Source organism: Myzus persicae, unplaced genomic scaffold (genome assembly GCF_001856785.1).
Source record: "Myzus persicae strain clone G006 unplaced genomic scaffold, MPER_G0061.0, whole genome shotgun sequence".
NCBI classification, from domain to species: Eukaryota; Metazoa; Arthropoda; class Insecta; order Hemiptera; family Aphididae; genus Myzus; species Myzus persicae.
Window position 1 is genome coordinate 485,887 of NW_019100537.1, and position 25,558 is coordinate 511,444.

At 30.6% G+C, this 25,558-nt stretch overlaps 2 protein-coding genes across 4 annotated transcripts in view; both read right to left on the bottom strand.

Moving 5' to 3' along the window:
* LOC111031521 (potassium voltage-gated channel protein Shab) overlaps positions 1–6,921 on the bottom strand; it is a 50,346-nt gene extending 43,425 nt beyond the window's left edge. The window contains exon 1 of one of the 3 annotated variants that reach the window (XM_022311509.1): positions 6,277–6,919. The gene's annotated coding sequence lies outside the window, so the exon portion shown is untranslated. Of the gene's footprint in view, positions 1–6,276 lie in introns of all 3 variants that reach the window. The other 2 variants (XM_022311515.1, XM_022311522.1) reach the window with 2 other exon arrangements.
* A 5,239-nt stretch (positions 6,922–12,160) lies between these two features.
* On the bottom strand, positions 12,161–16,990 carry LOC111031653 (casein kinase II subunit beta-like). Its single transcript, XM_022311689.1, has 2 exons — positions 16,639–16,990; positions 12,161–12,704 (listed from the first exon to the last, which is right to left on the bottom strand). Exons 1-2 carry the CDS (start codon positions 16,988–16,990, stop codon positions 12,232–12,234), a joined length of 825 nt encoding a protein of 274 aa, XP_022167381.1. The 3' UTR covers positions 12,161–12,231.
* Between the last annotated feature and the right edge of the window lie 8,568 nt (positions 16,991–25,558).

Sequence of the window (25,558 nt, forward strand, 5' to 3'; positions counted from 1 at the left end):
AGTCAAACTTATTTCGAACATTTTTAGGTAACACAAAGCTGTAAATTAATTATTCTGAATATAATTATAACTTTCCTATTTTTGTCTGAATAATTTTAAGAAATACACACTTTTATTAAAACACTTTAATGCAATATCATATCATACTTGAAAATCTGGACCGGCCACACAGTCTGGTTGTTGAGCTCTCGACTTGCTTCACTCTCCAATATTAATATATTGTTATTATTATACATTTGAATCGTTATAATTTTAAAGGAGTAATAAATTACCCATAAGGCTATTATTTTTGTTAATTAAAAAAATACATGACAACTATGATAGAAATTGACTGTAACAAAGTAGATAATTTTTAATTATTACACTATTTATTCAAACTATTAAACTATATCTTACACTTATGCTGTATCGATCTGTTGAATAATTATTATTTAGATTTATTAGTTAAATAAAAATTATTGGAACTATATGCAAATTAGAATAACCCAAAACATTATAAGAGCTATAATACTTGGTAGTTATGTAATTATAGTGACCTCGTATAAATATATACATTCAAAATACAGTATACACATTATTAGGAAGATATTATTTAAAATATTCTATCTCAAATTGTACATTATTTGCTTAAAATGTGGATATAAAATGTATTAATAATTAATATTTAATAATGTTGTCGTGTAGTATTTTTATATTTTATGTTGTTAATACATTCAATGATATGTTATATTATTACGTATTTAACAATTATATCAAATTTTTATTATATTATATTAGACCGTATTGGCAGTTGGCAACTACGACTTTAATTTTCACCATAAGAATATAAGATAATACTCCACAGTCTATTTCCAGTTCTTTTATTTTTTAGTGTAACATATTATAACAGTTGTAGCTAAAAAATATATTTTACTGTTTAAAACACAGGCCAAGCAATATTTTAAATTCAATTAAAATAAAACTATTGAATTTAATATTATTGTATAGTATAAAGTTTAATTGTTTATTTTGAATTCGTATGTTTCATAATTAAATATAACTTTTTAGCAGGAAACATAGATCAACTTAAATACTTTTGAGTAATCTTATTAATTCTTACATATAAGTTTACATTTTTTTTTTGTTTTACTGTTCTATTTGCCTTTTCGGAATAATTGTGAAATAAATAAATCAAATAAAGTATGGATAAATCCGTGAAATTTAGGTTTTTCACATTTCAATTAAAATTTTAAAATTGGGGCTAAATGGATAAGTGAACTGAAGTCATACTTTTGTAACGTTCTCAGTCGTTTTAAGCTGGGTATTAAAAAGATATTGTAAAATATATTTTCGTTTGAATTTTTTAAAGTATATCTGGTCGGTAATTATAAGTTGGTTTGATAATGAGTTTTTGTTATTAGGTCTGAGATTAATTTTTAGGTTGTAGATTAATTCATTAAAAAGTTTTATAAAATCTTTCTATTGAACGGAATTGTACACAAATGTGCTTTGATGAGGTCTTATTACAATTTCCAATTATTTTTCGATATTGTAGCGAATATCGGCAAAAGTCACATAGATATAGTGTAATAGTATAAAAAACACCCAAATTTTATTTCAATCTATAATGTTAATATTCTTATACTGATTCAACTTATGTAGGTATATTTTCATAAATTATACATATATATTTTTTAAACTTGAGAATTGGGATATAAAATATTGGTTTATACAATTCATTTTATGTTATTTTCTTGTTAGGACTCAAAGTTTTTATCATCAAAGCATACGAAAAAATCATAAAAATTGTTAATCACATTACACTGGTATTAATAAATACTATAGATTTTTGAAAATTAAATTTATGCACTGAAATAAAATTACTGCGTTTTTCTCAGAATATTTTACAGATTGTGATTATTATTTTTAAAAGCAATTTAATAATACAGCACTATATTGCGGCAGAATGAACACAGCGATATAAGTGTCTCATATCTTGTAGTATTTAAAACCTTTTCACTTTTGTATACAGTAAAATACATGCTACATCATTGTTGAAAAAAAATTACTGTTAATAAAACACCGGGTAAAAACACCAATTTAAGAATGAATTTTAGTGCTCTTTAGGTTTTGAAGATAATATATTAAAATCTGTGTATCATTATTTCACTGTTTAATTATTAATCTGAAATGACTAAAAATGTATAATACTGTAATGTTGTGGAAATTATACCTGACTATTGAGTTCGACAACTGAATATAATCATTATGATCGGACATTTAATACATATTTTATAATTTGCTTTTTTCTTCATAGTCAACTCTCCACGATAATTAGGTTCATGTAAAGCTTAGTTTAAAAAATGCATTTAAAATATTATGTTAACTTTTCTGTCAGTACCTTGCAATATTAATACATTCACCATAACAATTATTTTTGATATTATACTACAGACTTAATGTTTTCAAACACAATAGGTATAAATTAACTATTGAAATATTTATTTTAAGGTAATAATTTAGCTTAATTTATTTAAATGAGATTCAATGAAAAACAAAAAAAAAACAAAAACACGCGACTTATGCTATTGTTTTTTTAATCATGCAATTCTATTTTTTTAACCCATTATAGGGGTAATATAGATTTGGTGTGTAAAGCATTTTATTTCATATTTTTACCAACATTTTTTCTCCACAAACAAATTAAAATTTATTGATTCCATTATAGCCAAAAGTTACATGTTATTTAAGAATGTCAGTTATAATTTAGTAAACAATTATTAGTTTCACTTAATGTAATTTGTTCGCTTTTATACTTTAAAAGTTTTATTCTTGAACTTTTAAATTTTAAGTTTTCCGATAATTCTATTTTATCTTTAGTGGAAGGTATTGGTATGAAATTTTAATTCACATACAATTTAAAAAAATGATTTTCAATAGAAAATATATAATCAGATATATAGTACCAATTATTAACTATCTCTCTATTATACAAACTAGTTTAGAAAATAATGTATAATGCTTGTAGGTATTAATTTTCATTCAAATTTTTTATAAAGGAGTTATAAATTCTCAGTTCGCAAAATAAAGATTTGAGTGGTTGGGGGAGCGTATCGACGTGGTGGTGAAACGTGAAGGGTGGCGAAGTCCCGTTGTAAAAGTATAAAACATAAATATTTATGTAACAAAATATCGATGAAATGATAGATATAACTAAAGACGTAATATTTATTTATTCTATTTTCTATTATTATTTCGTTTATATGTTTACAATAAAGAGCAAAAACTGTCCAATTGTTGTCTAGTAATTGTTAAAGAATAATAGACGGACTTCAAGAACCCAGGGAACCCACATGTGTCAATAAAATTCCAAAGCTGGTTGCATTCTAAAATAATATTATTTTACCCTATACTGGTATACACACATTACAGGAAAATTTACAATATCCGTTATAAATTTATTAAAATCTCATACTATCGTTGTATTATAAAAACGTTAACATTGCATTCATGTCTATATCTGTCATATTTTAATGAAGTAATTGTACTAAATACACACATTTACAAAATATTATTTAAAGCTAGTCGCTATTTTATTTATAACCATAATTCGATTAATCGGATTTTGTTATTTAAAAAAAATAGCAATATTTGTCTTATGGTATTAAAATATGGGTTGAATTGATTTTTGGTGTTTTCCTTAGTAAAATATCACAATCATGTTATGGCATTACGACATGATGAATGTGTATTTTTAACTTAACTATTGTACAAGAGAATTTGTCTGGCTTATAAGAAACAAGAGCACAATTGACCTTTGACATTTATCGTACCATTATCGATCCTTGTCCTGTTCCTTCCCTTTTAATATAGACCACGTGTTGACTTTTTAGAACCCCCGGGGCACTTTTACCTCTTCATAAAAAAAAAGATAAATGTTAAAAAACAAAAATGCTCAATTATGTACCTACGATCTATTGTTATTAGACGCCATTTCACTGTGTTATGCATGAATTGTATTTATAATATACTACATCGTTGTATAAATTATGTCTAGTATCTATATACAGGTACTATAGGTGCATAGGTAGGGCCGAATGTTGTACCGACGACTGACAGTTCACCACTAAAAAAAGGTAACCACATCACTGGAAATGTAACGGTGGTTCAATGATTATTAGGGCTTCGATTTCAATTTCATTTTGTTTATTTATGCAGGACATGCGAGCTTATAAAATCGAACAGCTAAAAAAATAAGAATACATCAATACTAAAGAAACACATTCGTGTTTTTTACCATTCACATAAAATTTACTTACGCTTTTTTTTGTTATTTAAAGCTCAGAGGATACGATAACTTATAGTTTTTACAACCCCTAAAAAATCCTACAATTTTTCTTTTTTATTGTTAACGATCGTTTAATTGTATGCCATTACATTTAGTTTTACCAGATATAACAGTGAAATTAAAAACCAAAAGTATTTTGTATTTATGATGTCTATAATCCTTGCAGTCAACATAATTATTAATGATTCTAGAAGACGTCCTCTCATGAGTTGGACAAAAAACCTTGAGATTTACGATTTTGGCGACGTTTTAATATTTTTGAACTGCGAAACTCTGTGTAGAAAAAAAAGAACTAACACGCGGTACTGATACAAATCACGTTTCCACACGATTTCTTTGCCAGACTGCGGTATAACTAGCGAAACAAGCTTTTGGCTTAAACACTATAATACACCACACCGCTATTGTTTCGTTTAGCAAATAATATTAGCATAGGGTTTTTGGTTTTATGTTCGTTGGAAACGCAACCATAATATATATCTAGGTCAAAGGTGTAGACAAAAATCGGTACCATTACTTTGAAATATTGTGCGTACTCAATGTAAATTATTGATATCGGTAAGCATTAAAAATAATATAATATAAAATAATATTTAACGCACCTATAATATAGTTAAGAACCTGTAATAAGAAAAAAATTTAACAACAGGTGTTACTACATAATTGTGTAACATTTTACAGGCTTTTGGCGTGTCCGAAAACGAGTGGTTTAAAAAAAGCTACTTCTCATCATCATCATTATTATTATTGTTTTTAAGTTTTTTTTTTAACTCCACCAGCCGTGGCGCCCGAAATATGTTTATCTGCTCAAATTCACAGTGACGTGGACACTATGCCAAAAGCTAGAGAGATTTGCATAATCTAATAAAGGAAATCTGTCAGTGCATTTACGCGGAACATTTATCCCGGACAAGCTAAGAGTGCATTTCCCGGGCAAAATGGGCCGTTTGTCGTCTCTACATATATATTATGCGTCTACGAGGGCTGTTCCGTTAGAAATTACACCGCGAAATCGTTTAACGTGTTATTACAACACCACCGTTACCCACATCCACCCTATCGCGGTGATCGCAAGTACTGGCGACCATAATGCAATATCCTCTCTTCAATCAACACACTGCATATCGTACGTCACCATAGCAACAAGATTAGAAGCTCGGCAGGTGAGACGGAGAAAAAGTAAAAACGAAATCTCGTTACCTACCCACACTAGGTGTGTATAATATTATTCTTGTACGAACCAATAATATCGTACAACGGCCGATAGACGAACGCCAGCTATTAATTTGTCATTACATTACTATAATATATTATGCCGTGTACCGGCGGCCGAGGAGTGTATACATTTTTTCACAGTGATTTTCGCGTTTAATGTAAACTTCTGTCGTTTCGAAAAAAATCAAAGGTCAAACTACTCGCGGAGACCACGACTGTGTTCCCTAACCTTTCCAAAACAATACTTTCCCTATCACACGTCATTAAAGCAAAGTGCTTACTATGCGTAATAATAAATTATGTGTTATGTTATTATGTCGTCGGCTACGAGAGCATAATAGTGCGACGGCCCACTCCGGGTTTCGTGTAAATAATAATAATAATAATATGGCGTTTAACCCGTCCGCCTTGCAGCAGGTACCTGCGGCGACTGAAAAATACTCGCGGAATGTGCCTACTACAATTCCACAGACATGCATCACCCGACGGTGGACGGTTAGAATGGAATCAAAAAAAAGATGAGGATAATAATATGATATTATATTGTTATGGGTATGTCTCGAGAAACCCGGATTGTAGTATCAGAAACAAGATAATGAAAAAAGTATACAATAATGATAAATTAATAATTATAATATGATGCGTCAGAAGATCGACCGGCCAGCGAACGTTCGGCGTCCGTCGGCCGAGGCGACGGTGACGGCGGCGGTTACCTGTCCGCCGTGCGTTTTTACCTGGCAATCGTCGTTGGACCTTTTGTCTCAGTGCCGCGCCGACGACGGTGCACGGTGCGCCCGCACGACACGCAATCCGTCGCAATCCACCGCGGGCCGCAGCCGCACCACCATTTCGGTGTGCAGTCCGTCTTGTCGATGGAATTGCCGACCACTCGTCCGACGGTTGACGGTCGCGGAAGACGGTGACGATTCAAATATTATACGGGTACACGATAATACGTGTGTGCATACGATTTGTATACGATGGCGAGTAACCAGAACGGACGAAAAGAATTATTTAAAAAAAAAAAAATAGAACGAATACGAAATAATGACGACGGCGGCGAATGACAACTTGCAACGGTCGGGTACTTGTCGTCGGCCGACCGAATGAGTGGAATGTAATAGTATAGCGATTTCGACGATGATAATGATAATAATAATAATAATAATATTAATAGTAATAAAAAAAAAAAAAATAATAACAATGTTAATATATAAAAACGACAATAACAACAACAACTACAACAACGACTAAGACAACAATGACGGTAATAACGATGATAAAAAAAAAAAAAATAAACTTAAAAAAAACCCGCTACACACTGGCCGTCGTCGTCGACAGTAGGCTTGCAGACGGACGCGGCCGCATTACTGGGGCACGTTCGATTTGGGCGAAAACCCGTGTACGCGGACTACGACCGTTTTCCGACAGATGGCGGAATGCGCATGACCAAATATGACCCCGGTCGCGGCGATGGGGTTTATTGAACAACAAACACGCGCACAACTCACATATTCGCTGGCGGCGGCGGCAGCGGGGAAGTCGTCGTCGTCGTCGTCGTCATACTCGTCGTAGTCGTCTCATCGTCGTCGTAGTCGGCGGTGGCGGCGGCCGTAGGGGCAGCGTCGGCCCACAACAGGGGCGGGGGTGGGTGTAACGAGAGGAAATAATAAATAATAATAATAAAAAAAAAAGGCAAAATCACACAGCCATCTATTCTATTTCCGAACCCGACCGTAAGCATCATACAATATTTTACGCGTAAGAGTTAATATTATAATAAAAAAAAAAAGTAATTAAAATAAACGTGCAAAACCATTAAATCCGTTATGATCGCGTGATAACTATTCGATCGTCTTAATAATATTACAATATTAATAATATCCGTCGTCTTTGTTATCATCACTATATACCTAACATTATTATGTATGTGTATACTATACTTGCGGCCGATAACGGGATTTTCCTACACACCCGGCCAGCCGACCCTCCGGTGCCGCCACCACCCGCACACACCCACCCAGCCGTACGGCTTATAAAAATATTTGTTACGTTTGTTCTGCAGCACAACGCTACACGTATTTTCGCATTTCGGTTTTACGTAAGCCGGCGCCTCGTGTATGCAATTCGTAGTGCGCCGATGCGCCGGTATACGCACGAAAACCAATTCTAACTAATTGCATACCGGCCGTACAGTTTTATACGTTTTATTATTACTATTATTATTATTATTATTATTATTATTATGACGCCGGCCTAATAAAGTCGGGTACACCTCAAAATGGCCGTTGGCTATATTCCGTTGTGTCATGATGATAATATAATATAAATTATAATATAATAATATATTATAACACGGTACACTCGCCGTATATTATATCGATCGCCGTCCGCGTTATTTATCGCCGTTTTATTTTGTTTGTTTTTTCGTCCTGTCGCTGCAGCGCGTATAACCCGCTCGCGGGTTTCGCTCGAAATACTCCCCGGAGGGTCAAGTCGAGCGAAAAATAATTATCGTTGTCACCCTTAGGCGCCCATACGACCCTGCGGCGGCGGTATCGGAAAAGTCCACCGCGGCGGTGGTCTAGGACACGAGTGCGTGCAAAGGAATAGTGATTTGTATTCTATAGACCGACGTGCCTGTGTATTATGACTGTTTTTTTTTCTTTTTACTTTGTTTACGATATAATGCATTTTAGATATATTTTATTTTCACAAATGTATACCCCGTAATTTTATACACACATCTCGAGGGCTTTTACAGAGCACGTATTATGCGACACTGTCGTCGTATTTTTGCACATAACACAATAAATGGCGACGTGTTTCACCTAATCTCAACGGTTTAATATCTACATTGTTTAACTGTAGGTTTTAATTTAATTTTAATTTCGATCATTTGAATATTTTGAAAAATTCATTTTTCCTTTTTTAATTTTTTTATTCAATATAGTAGTTGTCTAAGTAACATCTGTTGTTGTATAAGACCGTAATGTGATGCGTATAGTTACGAATCGGGTGCATCCATACACAATAGAGCTATGTTATTTTCAATTATTTACACAGAAATTCGAAAATGTTAAGTATTTGCTACAATAAATGAGTGACATAAAAGTATAATCATTATTTATACTGCGGACAATAATGTACATTATTCCTATTATTTCGTAATGAACATTACAACTGATGTGTGTAGATAGTGACTTATTTTAATTTTAAATAAAAGTAAAATTAATATTTTTAAATGCCTTTGGTAATATTGATACCCTTCAAATATTTTATATAAAGGAAATAAAATCAACTTCCTATTATATTAACTATCTTTAGAGAATTTTTGAGGATCTTTCAGAAATTTCGTTTGATCCTTGAATAAAAATGACCTAGTTTTCATAAACAACATGCATTTAACACATGTATTATCATCGTTAAAATATGAATATGAATAATTATGTAAGTAGGTATAGTTATCATAATATTATAGTATTTTAATAAAATATTGCATTTTTTTTATGGAAAAATGTATTGCTACAATGTCATTAATGTTAATACTCAATAGTATAATAATACACAGTTTTTTGGAAAACGTACACTATATATCCATTATCATAATATGCTATTCACATGACATAAAAAAAGGAGATCCGTTATATATGTATTAAAGAGACTCGTATACACAAGAATAATTGTATTATTGCTTACAGAATCTATATTTTACGGAATATTTCCTTTTTTATAAAAAAAATATTTATGTATTGAATGAATGTCATTAGTAAAATAAAACATACAATTTCAGTTTTTAATTTAAAATTTTTTATGTGGTGGTCGTTAAGTGTCGTTTTGAGTTTAGACGGTGACTTAAGCTTGTAAGATTCATTAAGAATTGTTCCTTAGTCCCTACGCGTATAATATTATGTTCATCGACAATACGGATATTAATACATTAATATTATTATTATTATATGTATTATGATTTTGGTGTTGAAATGACTAGTTAATATGTCATTCGAATAATAAGTAATTTAATTTCCTTTGAAAAACTTTAGTATTTCAAAGAAGGGGATCAACAAAACTCAGGCCTTTGGGGATTCATTATAGAGGATAATGTGAGTGGAAAAAGTTTCCAGTGGGATTTGAAAACTTGATTTCAAACGTTCCAACATGGAGTAATGTTATTTTTTAATCCCTCGTCACTCGATAACAACATAATGGAATTGAAATCCAATTTTTATCCTCCAATACGTTATGGTACCCTACTGCAGAAGTCAGTTTTAGAAGTTTCCGAAATATTCGCCCCGCAATGAAAATTACGCATTGACATTTTCATAGAATTTATTATTTTATTGGAATTCGTTATGATGTATAAGAGAGTCTCACTCTTGTTCGTTTTTTTTTATTGTTGCCGATAAATAAAATTATTCTTTATATAGGTAACATTATTTCAAAGGAATAACGTTTTTTAACGCTACATTACACAAATATTAAAAACAACATTATATTGTTTAAGCCATGAGAAAACATTTTTTTAAGACATGTCTCGCTATTAAAATCATCAATCAACTATTAATTTGTAATTGTCTTCTCTTCCGTGTGTATTGATTTTAGATTCTGGAAGGAAAAAGAGAAAGCTGTCGCTTTAAAATGATGTATGGATTTTTTTTTCTAGTAAATACTTTTCGGCTTAGTGCGAATATAACCACAACATTTTGAGTAACGTGCGCACGTGATCAAAAATTGTACTAGTATTAGTTAGTGTGTGTTGAGAATAAAAACGAAAATTGTTTTACAAAAAGTCATTAGAATAAATTTGAAAATTTATCTTAAAATCCACCATAGTAACGAATGTTTTTTTTAAGGATGAGATCTTAAAAAAATGATTTAATGAATTTCTCACACGTCCAGGCCATTTGGCCATATGTTACACAATTTTTAGGAATATCGGTTCCGAACGATATTAAGCAGATATAGCAGATATTCAAACAAAAATCTAAAACTAACTCATGTATTACAAATTCCAGATACTTGTGTTCTGAGTGGAGCTGAGTAGTAAAAATGCTTTGAACATTGAGGTTGGTTTCTGGTAACAAATTGGATCTAGTTGATACTGGGGTCAAAAATTTAAAAATTAAGTGCTTTTCAGAATAACCGAGAAAAACTTAAAATTTTACTCAAAACCAGATTTTGACAAAGTTACTTTTTATTGTTGTAACTTAAAAATGAAAAACTCTATAGACTTGATATTTTCACCGAATATTCATATCAGAATTTACTAGTCATGAAATAATTTTTTAATATATTTTGGACATTTTTGTGTTAGTTATATAATTATATTCTAGCTTGTTATTTATATGTTCAACTCTTTCTAGTTATTTTTGATAAATTATGTATGATAAAAATTTTGTATTTGAATAAAAATAAAGCTTTAAAATGACCTCCTAGTACAAGGTTCCTCATAAGATGCTATTTCTAGAACTAAAAAAACTTAAGTTCCATTCCACAGGTATTTTTTATGATTGTCTGCAATTTAAATTTTGACAAAATTAGATAATCACGCCTAAAATAATGGTTTTCTTATTTTGTTGTTATTCAAAAATAAATAACTCTTGATACTTGAGATATTTTGACCAAATATATATTAGAGTTTTTTATACAAGGTATTAAACAATAAATTATATTTAAATATAATTATTGACATCTGACATTTTTGATTTTTTTAGTATTTTTTCTATAAATATCTATAAAAATATTGTGTTCGGTCAAAAACCTTGAAAAATTAATAACATTTTCTTATGGGTTATTATAGTTCTATAACAATATTTAACATACATAGACATGTTTTTTTTTTTATAAACATTTGAATAATTAAATATTCAAACAAAGAATAACAATTTTTAGTTATTTTGTTGTAATTAAATGACGGTATTCGTGGGACTTGAAACTTTTACATATATACTATTAAAATATTTTCAAACCACTTGGATTTATTGTATGTGATAACTTATTTACACCATTTTCCGATAAACCGGTTGACCAAAAAGTTAACAGCAATTGTATATAGTATAAATACATGTAACCGTAGTAAATAAATATTAATAATATAATAAATGCAATGTTCTCGACAAAAAATTAATTCTATAACAGCAATATATCGTAAAATATACTTAGTAATATAATACATAGAGTATAGACTGGCCGGCCACCGCTTTGGCTCAAAATCGATTTTTGTATTCAATGATTGATCATTGAATTTAAATTTAACACATATACAGTGACTTACTCAATGACGAAGTACAATCAACACCTATAGTTGTACATCAGTGGCGCAGATTGATTACTACTTTACTCCATTTTTAAAGTATATTTATTAATTTACTAATTAGTATAATATTATACAAAGCATTGGTCATGCTTTTAATAATAACCATTAATCAGTGACATCTATCATGATTTCGGTAAGGTTCCTCCAAGAAATAATGGTGAAAAGAACTTATATATTATTATTATAATGTTTTGTAATTGCGATTGAATATTCAGTAGTAACTTGTAAATAATTTTATTATAAATAGAAAAACCGATAATCTCGCAATTATAATATTAAAAACATAAATACTTGGTAAAATATTTAAAAGCGCGCATAGTTTTCACAGATGTGGACAGTAATAAATAATTGCCGATTTTAAGAAACAGTTTTATTATCGTTTTAATAACGGGGCACGACGATATGCCTTAATCATATTTACAAGACGTGAATTTTGGTCACTTGCGTTAGAAGAGACGATGATGGTGGTAGTGGAAGCAGCGTCAGTGGTGGCTGCGATTGATGTACCAGCCTTGGTAGAGGTATTGGTGGAGGTGATTCTGGCGGTTGCTGTCGAGGTGGAGGCGGGAGGCTGTTTCAAGGTCCGCCTGTACTCGGTGAAAGCGTTCCGCTGCAAGTCGTACGCCGAATCGTGAATTTGGAACCCATAAAGCTTGGCCACATGCCGGCCTTTAGGCCTTAACGGAATGTACTCCGGTCGTGTCATCAACACCATGTGCGGTAAACCGGTGCCAAAGTATGCGCCGTCCACGGCCGCCCCTTTTGCCCCTGGTGGAGGGTTGTACACGTCCATGCACCGGGGACAGTAGATTCTCACGGTGTTCTCCCCGACCACGTCGTCCAGCCCTATACGACAAACGACATTCGGTCAACGTACACCTTGGATGTAGGACGGTAACCATATCATAGGCTTGTCCACGGATCGCGCCAAATCGTGAAGGTATAGCCCGGCGATTCAGGCACTACCTGAGAAATTTGACTAAACGTGGTCAGAGGGTGGTCAGTTAAATGTATAAGACATCCATTAACATTGTTGTGGCCCGTATATATAATCATACCGTAGCTGGTGGCAGATGGATATAAGGATATAAGGATCATAAATAAATGTAATAGGACTCTAATCTGAATATATTTGTGAAATAAAATAAAATATATTTAAGGACTCAATTTCCGCTTTTATTACGTTTCATTGCCAGAAAAATATTTACAAACAATATAGGAACTTACGAAGTAGGTAAATTAAGTTTTACAAAAATGGGTGGCTGATTTCAGAGTTTAGTTATATATGAAAGGTATATAATTTTTACAGTGAACTTCCGTTTTTACATCATATATTCATAAATATTGCCGATAGGCCTCACATTTATTGTGTATAAATATTAAATATATTATTGTAGCAGTTAGCACTTCAGCAATTAATCGTATTGAATCACAGAACCACAAATCTCCTGTCTACGATTAAATTACATCCAAACTCGTAGTCCATCTTACAAAAAAAGCTATACTACTTAGCCCAACTAAATCTGCTACCCTCATAACATACAAAATGGGGGCATGAGGTTTGAAATTAAACGAAACTAAATCTATCCACTCTACTTTTATACTACCTCCCAGAGACTGTTCAATTCATCTCAATAACCAACCCAAAACTTACCATCCAAATGTCAAATATCTTGGGATAACCCAAGATTACTTGCTTACTTAGGCCCCTCACATTCGTTCCAAGTATCCAGCCCTCAACGATCGCAGCCGCGATCTACGACACCTATTTATCTCTTAACATATCTACTACAAAATAAACTCCTTATATACATAATGCTACTCAAACCAATATGGGTTTATGGTATTCAACCTGGGGGTCTGCAGCAAACCCTACTAAGATTAACAGAATACAAATTTATCAGTCTAAAATTCTAAAACAAATCACTAAAGCTTGGATTCCGTTTTTAATCAACCCTCCACCATGACCTATCCTTATCCTTTGTTGCTGATGTGGCAAAACAAATATTAAAGATTTCATGATCGCTTCTTAAATCACAGAAATATACTCATAAATTATATTTCTTCTTTATCCATGTCTCTTAATTTCCCTATTCTCAAACGGCTTAAGCGTAAATGGAGCAGAGACTTTTGACTAATCAAAACCTATTCTCTCAAGCCATGGAGGATCATCAATGAATGGTTTCTCTGTTAACGTTACCCAATGATAACTAAAGCAATCTCCTAAATACTTGTTGTAAAAATTAATTTACAGATTGTATAATAAAAACGGATAAAAAAATAATATATTTAGCTTAAGCTCGACCTTCAAAAGAGATCTGGACACGCCTAATTGGTAACTATCATTATAATGTAACCACTTGTGGACTTAATTCTTATTTTTAACAACTCTCCAACGAAATAATATGTCATAGTCAGCATGACGAAAGCCTTATGATAAATAGTGTTTATGTGGAATATTATTATTTCTATCAGTAATGCTTTTCACGTGACTTTTAGGTTTTTGTCGTTAGTAAAAAACGAACAGATGACTAATAAAATGTCTTACGACTCATACGGATTATGCACGTACGACGTACGGAATTATTATTTAAATCATATAAACTCACATAACACACTCATATTATTGTTACACACATCTCCGTTGATTTATGCTGCGGGGAATTCAACTCGTAGTAGCTTTATCTTTCCTAGACGTTTTTTAAATGCGCTTGCGTTAGATCTGTGTACTCATTAAAATGTAGATGTGTGTATGAGATCCCTACACCACTAACAATGTATATTTCTCTGCATTTGAAAGAATTGAGAGAAAATTCATAAAAGTGGGAATTACGTGGACACTGCAACATCGTATCTTACTCTGTGAATAACGGATTTAGCAAGGCACTGTATTAACCAGCTGAATAACACCTAACCAGTTAAAATAATTATTTCACATATAATCATCGTATAAAATATATTGTTAAAATCGTATCAATTACCGAATCCGATGCCCGTATTATTATCATAATGTTATTAAACGATTATTGCAAACGTCAGGATGACACGTCAGTAATGAAATAAATAATTCATGCTATACGAAAGAACGAAAGAGCTGATGTCAGCCCATCGAATAATGCAGTTGTTGAGTTTACGTTGTCACTTTTTAAGTCAGGTTAAGTATTTTATGACGGAGTGCTCATTTAATAGTTCAGAAAAGAGTACATTCCATTAATTTCTATTATACCTGTTGTTGAATATATTCCAATTGGCGTCGTATGGTATTTAGTAACTTAGATAATTAAAAAGTATAAAGGTAAAGAATAAATCAACATTATGATGTCAAAGACACATAATTATAAAATATCGATTGCATAGAAATTAATTACGAATTCCATTTGGCTGTGATTTATGTATTATTTACGGTGGTTGTTCACGTATTCGACGATTTTGCCAGAAAAACTGATGTATTCGACACCTGCGCAACGATGAGGGTATATTAATATAATATAATTATATTTCAAGTTTATCGAGCGGAGCATGTGAGACTTACCGACAACAACAGACACAACTCGTCGCGCCGTGCACAGTATTATAATATACAAGCTCTCAAAACGGAAGCGGATCTAAGACTTGGCGAAAACTAAATAAATGTATGGCGTAAGTAATGGTCACAGTATCGATGGCTACGATGGAGAAGAAGTAGGAGTAGGAGTAGGAGGAGGTTAGGTAGTATTCATAATACTTTATTATACGGTATATACTATTATGTAAAAGCTGAATATTTTAAAGGTAAACAGTAAGTACAATAACATTGTTCGAAAAGTATAAACGTTATAAAAAATATTTAAATTTTATTTATAATATGAATAGTAATCATTACAAAACAATATTTTTGGTAAAAAAAAAACTATATTTGTATCGTTATCGTTTTATTAACTTTTTCCTCTTTTGAAAGGCAGCTTACATTTTTTAATTACGTCATATTCCAAAGCATATTTTTCTGAGAATTTCAATCAATAAAAATTAAATTTCGAACGACTGGTTAAATACTTGTAAGTTTTAATAACTAATTACTCGTTCGCAGTTCTATTTGTATTTTCATTTAAATTCTTAGGAAAAATATTCAATTTCTTATTGAAAACTAGTAAAAACTATAATAACGACACAAAATAAAAATAATAATTGTTAGCACAGCAATGCAATTTTATTTACTTGTCTTATGAGTTATGAATATTGATATACGATATTGTAATGTATAGTATACTAGCTGTATTAACCTACTTCACCCAAATTCAAATAAAATCATCTATCCAATCTATACCAATCTATTGGTTTCCGATTTGCTTCAGTCGAATTATATAATAGAAATTACAAACACAATATACGAGACATTAATTGGTTTTATGATTTTACATTTCTTAATATTCTGGACATGGTTTTGATGTGGGTACCCAAACACAAAAAACTAAAGATTTTGAAGACAAATTCAACGAATACTTAAAATACGACGGATTCATTGACGTATAAATTGCATAAAAAATGTATCCAAAATTAAGAAAGTAAATCATGATTGAAAATCATAAAAGTAATCATTGTGATGATGTGACTGTGTTCATATAAATATGAAAACCTATATAACTTTCATAAAAAACTTTCCAGTACTTTTGGAGTCTAAAGCTGCAGTGTTAAGAAAATGATTACCTATGGGCTCCTCCCGTGGAAAATTCTACACGCACACACAAATCTGACGGCATGCGTATATAGTGGCACCCTACAACAATAATTGTTATTTTGGTACCTATGGGCAAGACGGCCGAACGTTTGCAGTTTTCTCGCGGACACTGTCCGAAACAGCCAGCCATGTATTTCTCGAGTATTTTGGCGACTCCTCGCGGTGTCATCACGTACCGGGCGTGTATCAGACCGTAGACCAGCTCGGCCGAGGATTGCGAATCAGGATCGTCCTTGCAGGAGCGTGAGACAGGAGCGTCGTCTAGCACAACGCGGACTGCCGCCTCGTAGTCCGGCAACGTTTTCTCCAGCCCGACGTGATTGAACGTGTCCTGGATGTACGGTATGTCCACTGCGCACATGAACGAGTTCTCCGGTTTACTCAACAGCCGTTTGATCCACGACGAGGAATTATGCATATTCTGCGGGACGATTATCCACAGTGCGAATAATAATAATAATTTCGTCGATCGTCACTACCCATAAATCGTTTGTGAAAACGATTTCGGGTGAAAATAAACCATCAGTCGGACTTTATAATGTATGATGTTATAGTATACAGTCACTGATTTTTATTCCGAATTTAAAGACGATAATATTTTTTGTGTATCGTATTAATTTTATTTTTTTTGCAACGTTAATGTGAAAAAGTTAAATTTAAGTTTAAAAATATAAAAATTATGGATCTTAAATCATTAATAACTTTTTTTGTATTAATTTTAACAAAAAAATATAAAAATGACACGATCGCGCAAAAAATATTGTCTATCACACAATACATTATGTACACAATGTACATTATACATTTGATCTCTAAACTATATAAGTTATAACTGATGTAGTTTAAGTGGTTCGCATTTTCGTGCGAAACCGTTTTTCAATAAAATCTTGTTTTATACTCAACATCCAACCATGGCGCTGTGATTTCAGCCTACATAGGATCACTTTTAAACTATTTTAACTGTTGGTGTTTAAAATTGTAATTCTTTTCAGAATATTATTAAAATTGACTACATCGAACCCTTAAAAATCGGGTGCGTGAGTCGTCGTTTTAATGATAAAATCCTCCAGATCACAAGCGACTGCAGTGTGTTAATATAATATTTTCGGTGTGTAATGCATATACCTACCTATAATAGTAAATGTACCAAATTAGGCGACAGTCTGTAGTGGACGGAGCGGTGAGTTTGCCGCCGCTGCTCAATTTGACGAGTTTTGAACGTATACTTGGTATTTAGGTATTTACATAAATAACGGTAACGATGGCCTAGACTTTTTCCGTTGGTACAACAATATTATTGTGGCCAGAATGTACGTTAAACTTTCGTGTATAACTGTGTACCATAACAGCGGCTCGCAGTCGTTTAAATTGGTAGACGGCATTGGATCCAAAACGAGGATAATAATATATTAAAGGAAATAAATAGTACAACGTAGATTCGTAGGTATAAAAAGGCCAACATCACAGGTTCTTTTTATAATACCTGGATGTTCCGTTAAGCCTGATAGAACGTTTATAGAGAGGTACTTTCAACAATACCAAACGCAATCGCGGCTTCTTTTTATCTTGGCTTAATCGACAATTGTAGGTGGTTTTGTGGTAATTTAAATAATATCTCAATTATATGAAATAAGTATTGGACATGATAAGTAAACTTTACTGCAACGCCCGTCAACACAATCCGCACAGTGTCTATGGTGTGTGTTATAATTAATATAATATACAATAGTATATTATATAATATAATATGTATTTATTTATTGTTGTTCATATTTCCGGGGGAGTTATACTTGGATAATTTCGCTTATTGAGTTTTTTTACAGTTATCAACAGACACCTCAAAGAGCGGATTTTTTTAAAGTAACAAACTACAAACTTTTTATAAACTAAAGCCTCCACATTGCTGATACCTCTGAACAGCGGAAAAAATTTCAATGGCCGAGAGTGTTCAGTATTTTTAAATGTCATGTACTTGGATGACTAATCTCGGCCAGATTCGTCCACAAATCGAAGTGCACTGATACCAACTTGTCATAGAACTAAAATCACTGAAATCTAAAAATACAGAGCATCCCTTTATATTTGTTCATTGTTTGTGGAAGTGTTTATTCTCCGCATATTCCATCCATTACAAACACATCTGACTTTTAATTTCGAACTCTTGCATGCCCGGTAAGCTAGATTTTCTCGATAACCATCAAAAAGTCACAAAGGCTGTCGACTAAGTATTATGAACTAATGGTATCACTGTATCAGTCTACAATCTCTTGGGTCTCATTAGGTCAACGTTATGTGGCCTGTTCTAAGAATAGGGTTACCTGATAATCTTTCTATTTTGGTACCCTTTAGAGCAAAAAATATTGCTCACCAACAAGTATTAGGTACAGAAAATTAATAAAACACTCGCTAGTCTTTTAGGGAAATGTTTGCAATTATTAAGAGATGAAGATTAACATTTGACTTAAGACCTTAATAATCTCTATCTAACGAGTATAATATAATATTAATTACATTTTATAGATTTGTATATAAATTGGTAAAATGAAAATTAATAAAAATCAATCTGTATCTATTCGAGCAATGTCGGGTAATTCGGCAAGTATAATTTGTTTATAAAATTGGCACTCAAATTGTTTGGAAATTTAAGAAGATAAACGATAGGTACATAATTTAATTGTGCCTATATCGTGAAAAAGTAACAAAATAATTAAAATGTTTATAGATAACAATTAAGGAGAGCCAAAATAGCGGCTTTGGATACATACTTAAGTGTGTTTAGAACTATACATAAGATGGTAAAAGTTAACTAATGCTAGAATTTAAGTCTGAAACCAATGATTGGGATAACATTGTAGGTATTGATTGATACTATAATAATTTTATTGTTATTGCGGTTTTTGTGTGCTCAATTATTTATAATTTATATCATCATCTATATTACGTACCTATATAAAAATAATAAGCGCGACGTCTCGTTGATAGTGAGCTCGGGGTTACAATATGCCAAAATACTCGCGTATAGCCGTATATATACCTAAGTACCTACATAATATTACATACTTAATATTTATACATATTATCAATATAATAATATGTTGTCAAAATATAGTTTAATAAATAATATTATATATATTTTAAACATGTTGTCGTATTAGGTCTGTGTATAATTGTGTACATATTATATAGACATATTCAAAAATCCGTTGTATCATACTTCGTTTTATTTTATTTTTTTGGCGTTTTGCTTTTCCGATCGATACAGACTACCCATGAGGCTATGAAAGTCTTTTACAATTCTGTACATTCCGTGAATAGGTAGGTACTATTTATTTCTAAATCGATTGCTGCGTGATATAATGTGCCATATGCCAATATACACTTGTGTAATGAAAATGTTAACTTTCTTTTTAATCGGAAAATACTTTATAACATTTACTTACAAGTTTAATATGACGTACGAACTATTTTTAAAAAATCGTTTCCCGTTATACGAAAAAGCATATTCTCGTACAGTCGTTTAAGCACACAAAGAAAATCGCATTCTCGATAATGTGTTTACGCGGTGTGTACATAATTTTTCTTTATTGTACATGCACTTCACCATGTGATCGTTTGGTTTATTCCCGTTAAATAAAATCTAAGAAAATGTACAGGGTCTTCCAAAACATATGCGGTATATGACATTGTTTTCATACAAAACTTGACAAATAGGAAACAATAGTCGTAAACTTATATCCTGTGTGATTGATATTGATTATATTATACTTTTAAGTTATCCTACTATTTAAAAACGGGAATGCTTTTCCGACTTCCTTTTATATTTGATTTTATTTTGAAATGCGAACTCCAAACATCTTCTTTTTAATTTATTATAATATATTATAATATTATTATTATAAGACACCGATTATTCCAATGAGTTATAACCTAATAACTTACAAGTTGAAACTTGTATTCGTATTTTTTTTATTTTTGTCCTTCATTCACAAAGTAGAAGCTGTAACATGGATTTGGAACACCCTTTATAATTGGCTCAGAATTTAACTTCCGGATAATATATTGCAGACCAATACCAGCCGGATCACACAGTATATAATATTTAATTCGGACTTACGACTAGAATAAAATTCGTTTGGTATTTATTTCTAAAATGTTACTCCATAATATATATCTATACATATCTTCTTTATAGTCTAGAAGTCTATACAACAAGTCAACAACTATAATATATTATTATACGATCCGTAGTTACACACACGACACTTTATATTTATTTATGTACATAGCATGTGAGTATAAATATTTATAAGCTCATATTAATACATGTAGGTATTTGATATTTCATAGAGCTCAAAAGACAAATGCAATGCACAGTAGTCCTTCATAAGACCCAAAATTTTTACATACAATGCATCAAATTCAGCTATAATTATTGATCTTCTTTATTGTTAGAACCCCCGAGAACTGTTCTCAGAGTATACAGTGATAATAAATAATAATATTAATACATAATATAGAAATTTAGAGTCAGAAATGGTCATATATAATATTCACAAATCGTTTTTATTTAAATATCTCATGGTTTTATGCTAGTTTTATTATTTAAGGATAGCAAATGGATGCCGGAGTTCTAATATTATGAGTACCTATCGAAAATGTATCTAAAACGTGTTACGAAATTGCAGACGATATCGTAATAGATAACCCGAAATAATTTACTATTATTGATTCAGAAATAGGTATCGTTAAAATAGGTTAAAATAAAGTCTAAACCTAAATAAACGTTAGGTAATAAAGTAAATATTTTATAATAATATATTGTGTATAACGAAAAGACATGATACCCTAAAATCATCAAATATCAAAACCATTGTTCGTACTTCATAATGTTATTATTTTATTACATATTTAAGATGTTTTCATTAATTTATTTAAATTGAAGTATAATTTAATTGTTTTAATTTAATCTCCATAATTTACTCTACGATTTAGTTTTAGGTTATTTAATAATAAATTAAACTAAAAAAATGTGGAACTACATTTAATTACATTTTATATTTTAAAATTACTTATTACATATTTTTAAATTTATTTTTCAATCACATTATAGTTTCTACATTTTTAGCTTAATAGTTATAGTTATATTTATTTCATTTCATTAAAACATGATCATGAATGCGCTCAAATTTTAGTCATTGAAATTTGGATTTTACCAGAATATTACATTGTTTACAAATGTTTACAAATGACAACATTTACCAACATTAGAATAGTTAGAACTAATAATTTAATTGAAAAATCACTTTAAACTTATTGTTTCTTAGCTATATTATAAAATTAATAGTATATATTCACATGTTAGAGTTTTTTTTTAAGAAAACAACAAACAAATGCGTATTTATACACTGTTGCAAAAACTTAACTATCAATGAAGGACAAATTAAGGCAAGCCCGACATTGTCGGATTAATAGGTTTAAATTGAAGACCCTGCGAAAAGAGGGCTTAACAATAACAATTTTAGTTTTATAATACATATTATAACTGTAAATAAATAAAATGTATTGCCAAATATGTACCAGGTGTCATTATGTAAAAGTATAATATAAAACTTATGTATAACGTAATTTCAAAATTATATTTAATTTTGTATAAGAATGCAAATAAATAATGGTAGGTACTAAGGTGTACCTACTTATACTTTATACATTATAATCAACACTCTCGTAAAATATTTAACATCATATTCGTAAATAATATTTGATGAAAAACTTAAGTACAATTTTTGTTTATGTCTTTTTAAAATAAATTTAACGATTTAATACCTTACATCTAATTTTAAAATCTAAACACGTGGAGTCTATGATTTATAGGATATTACATGACACATGGGAACATGAACATGTCGGGCTGTACAGTTACAAATTACAATAGTTATATATTGGTAAATTTTCAACTACCGTGTATATCAATATATATTTTGACTTTAGCACTAAATCTAATATTTTTGTCCTCACTAAACTGATCTAAATCTTGAGTGACTGAATGAGACAATCAAAAAACAATTTACATGACAGAAAATCGGTGTGTATGAATTGCTGCTCGTCTGCTGATAATACTTATTAGTTATAATAAAAATATATTATTTGTATTATGTGAATTGTATTTAAGACTGTTGATTGCTTTTAAATATTATCATAATTATTTAAAGTAAAATAAAGTACACGATGCACAATATACATTTATACATAAGTCATAACTATGTTTTACTGTATCTATAAAATATCCCAAAGAGTATACGAGTATAAACAAGTACCGATAAACATGGCCATAGGACAATAACAAAAAAATAAACGATAATAATTAGACAGTTAAAATAAAATTTTAAAATTTACCCACACTTATATGACACAAAATTAAGTAAATATTTATTGAAATAATAAATGCTTTTCTATGCATTTAACTTTGTTTAAGCTAGTAAGAAAACAAGTTGGAGTTTGTTGACATTATAATTTTCTTAAAATGTTGATATCAATTAATATTAGTACTATAATAACAATTTTAAAATTGTTTAACTAAAATGTAATGGTATAATGACATAATATCATATTATAGATCGATTTAGTTTTATTCAGATTACATTTTTAAGAGGAGATAGAGATATTTTTTTTCTATGGAAATTCTTCCTTTTATTTTTAAATAATGATATTTCATAATTATTCAACTTAAAGATAAATGTACAATTCGATTCACTGTTATATTTAAATATAATATCAATTCATTTACCACCAATATTTTTCAACCATCTACGCAATTCCTATAGTTGCACCACTGATATGCACGTGCTCGTGTTTTAATCATACTTATATATTATGTATAGATTTTTTACTAAATTTTATCTTACGAAACTGTTACGATTAATACAACAACAATAAGGCACTACTTTGAGTGTTTTGGACGTGTAACACGTACTAACCTGCACTCGTAACGTGACAGGAATGTAAGTTCCCTTTTAAGGTACTCCGTAGAGCTTTTAATTAAAGCTTACAAGAGGCCTTTATTTATATTATAAATCAAATTAAAATCATTCTTTCAACGCGTTCAAGCACAACTTTAATATAAATCATAGACTTTAAAAACCAAAAGTAAGTAGATAGGTATTTTAATGGATGAATAAACATTATTAAGTAGCTATATATTTAATGTTTACTTACACAGTTCAAAATGAATTCTTTTATACTTAAGATCCAATGAGGAGTATATGTATATCGGAGTTTTTTAAATTATATTTCTCTGAAAATATTTTTATTTTGTTTTTTTAATATCAAGTCTAGTTGGTAACTTCTATCAAACTACTATTATTTATACCTATTTGAACTGTACATTTTTCAATATTCACATTCACTTTTTTCAAGAAAAGTTATACAGACAGAAATGATGAAATTTAAGTAAATTCGGTGTTTACAGATTTTCAATTACCTAACAATATTTCTATATGCATAATAAAACAATTTCTATATTTTAGAACGAGTATTATAATATTGAATGTAAAGTGTAAATCTACACATTGTTTTTAAGACTTAACAATGGAATGTTCTACATACAACAGGGTAGACGAGACCTCCGCCCCAGGTTTGTGTTTTTGTTATTGTTGTAGTCTATAAAGATACACATGAAAGCAAAGATTTGTTAAACAATCTCTCTTTCTAAACAACTCATTATTAGTTCAACTAATTTGTTTTATTTAAGCATTGTATAAACTGTTTTTGGTCACGAAAATACATTCAAATATAAAACTCAGTTTAACAACAAGGAATTTATTTTTATTTTTATTTTTTAATTTTAAAATTGTATTTAGGTAAGTATTTATTGTAACGTACCTATACAATATACATTATTAATAACATTATATACTTACCTTGATATTCGACAATTTGTTTATCTATCTAGAGTTATTTCATTAACTTAATTACCAAAGTTGTTATCTTCCTAAGCTAAATGGTTGGTATAAGCACCAGACACACTATTGTTCTATTTCCAACTTTTAGCTAATTTTTTTCTTAATTTCGACCGGTGGTTAATTGTCTCAAAAGTTTAAGCGCCCTGTAAATATTTTGTAATGTTTCTATAATTAAATTGTTCAGCACCTATTTTATTTTATTGTTATGGGTATTTTTAAAGATATAAACAATTAACAGCCTTAAAGTGGGCGAGGTTGTTTCTCTTGCGACGAATATAATAATACATCCAATCGGAGCGAAACTCTCACTGTCCTACGTATTTATATGTTTGCTAACGACAAATGGTTTGCTCCACATTATTCTCGTCGTAAATGGTCAAGACGACATAAGACATTCAACTGCAGCATGTTGGTCCCCTATCAACCATCGTACAACCAATTGGATTTAAGTCTGAATAAGACCAACACAGGGCTTTAAGAATATCTCAACATGAAATCAAATAACTTGTACCTACGTCATTTACTGATTTTAACCCAACCAAATTTGAATATGAGAACAAACATTTTAATTAAAAACATATTTTTGCATAACATTATTTGTTAAAACTGTGTGCTACTTAATTACTATTGTGGTTATCTATATAAGTTCATTAGATTTAAAATGAAATAATATAAATTATTTGACTGTAAGTTGTTGTCACAAATGATGAGTATATTTCAACAAACTACTTTATTTTACTCTTAAAAAAGCTTTAAATGTCAATTGTTATTTTATTTAAGTTGTGCCTATCATAATCACTACTCACAAGTATCGACCACCGTATACCGTATATTTTTTACCAATGTATCAGTTATTTAATATGATTACAATACTCTTCCGTTGGAAATAATGTAGGTACTTAAACTAAAACAAAAACCTCCAGGGGTAAAACCTCAATAAGAAAGTTTACGACCAAAACTCGTAGCCTCTAGTACTCTGATCAACCCTCTAAAAGTAGTACTATGTCAATGGGGGGGGGGGGGGGGGG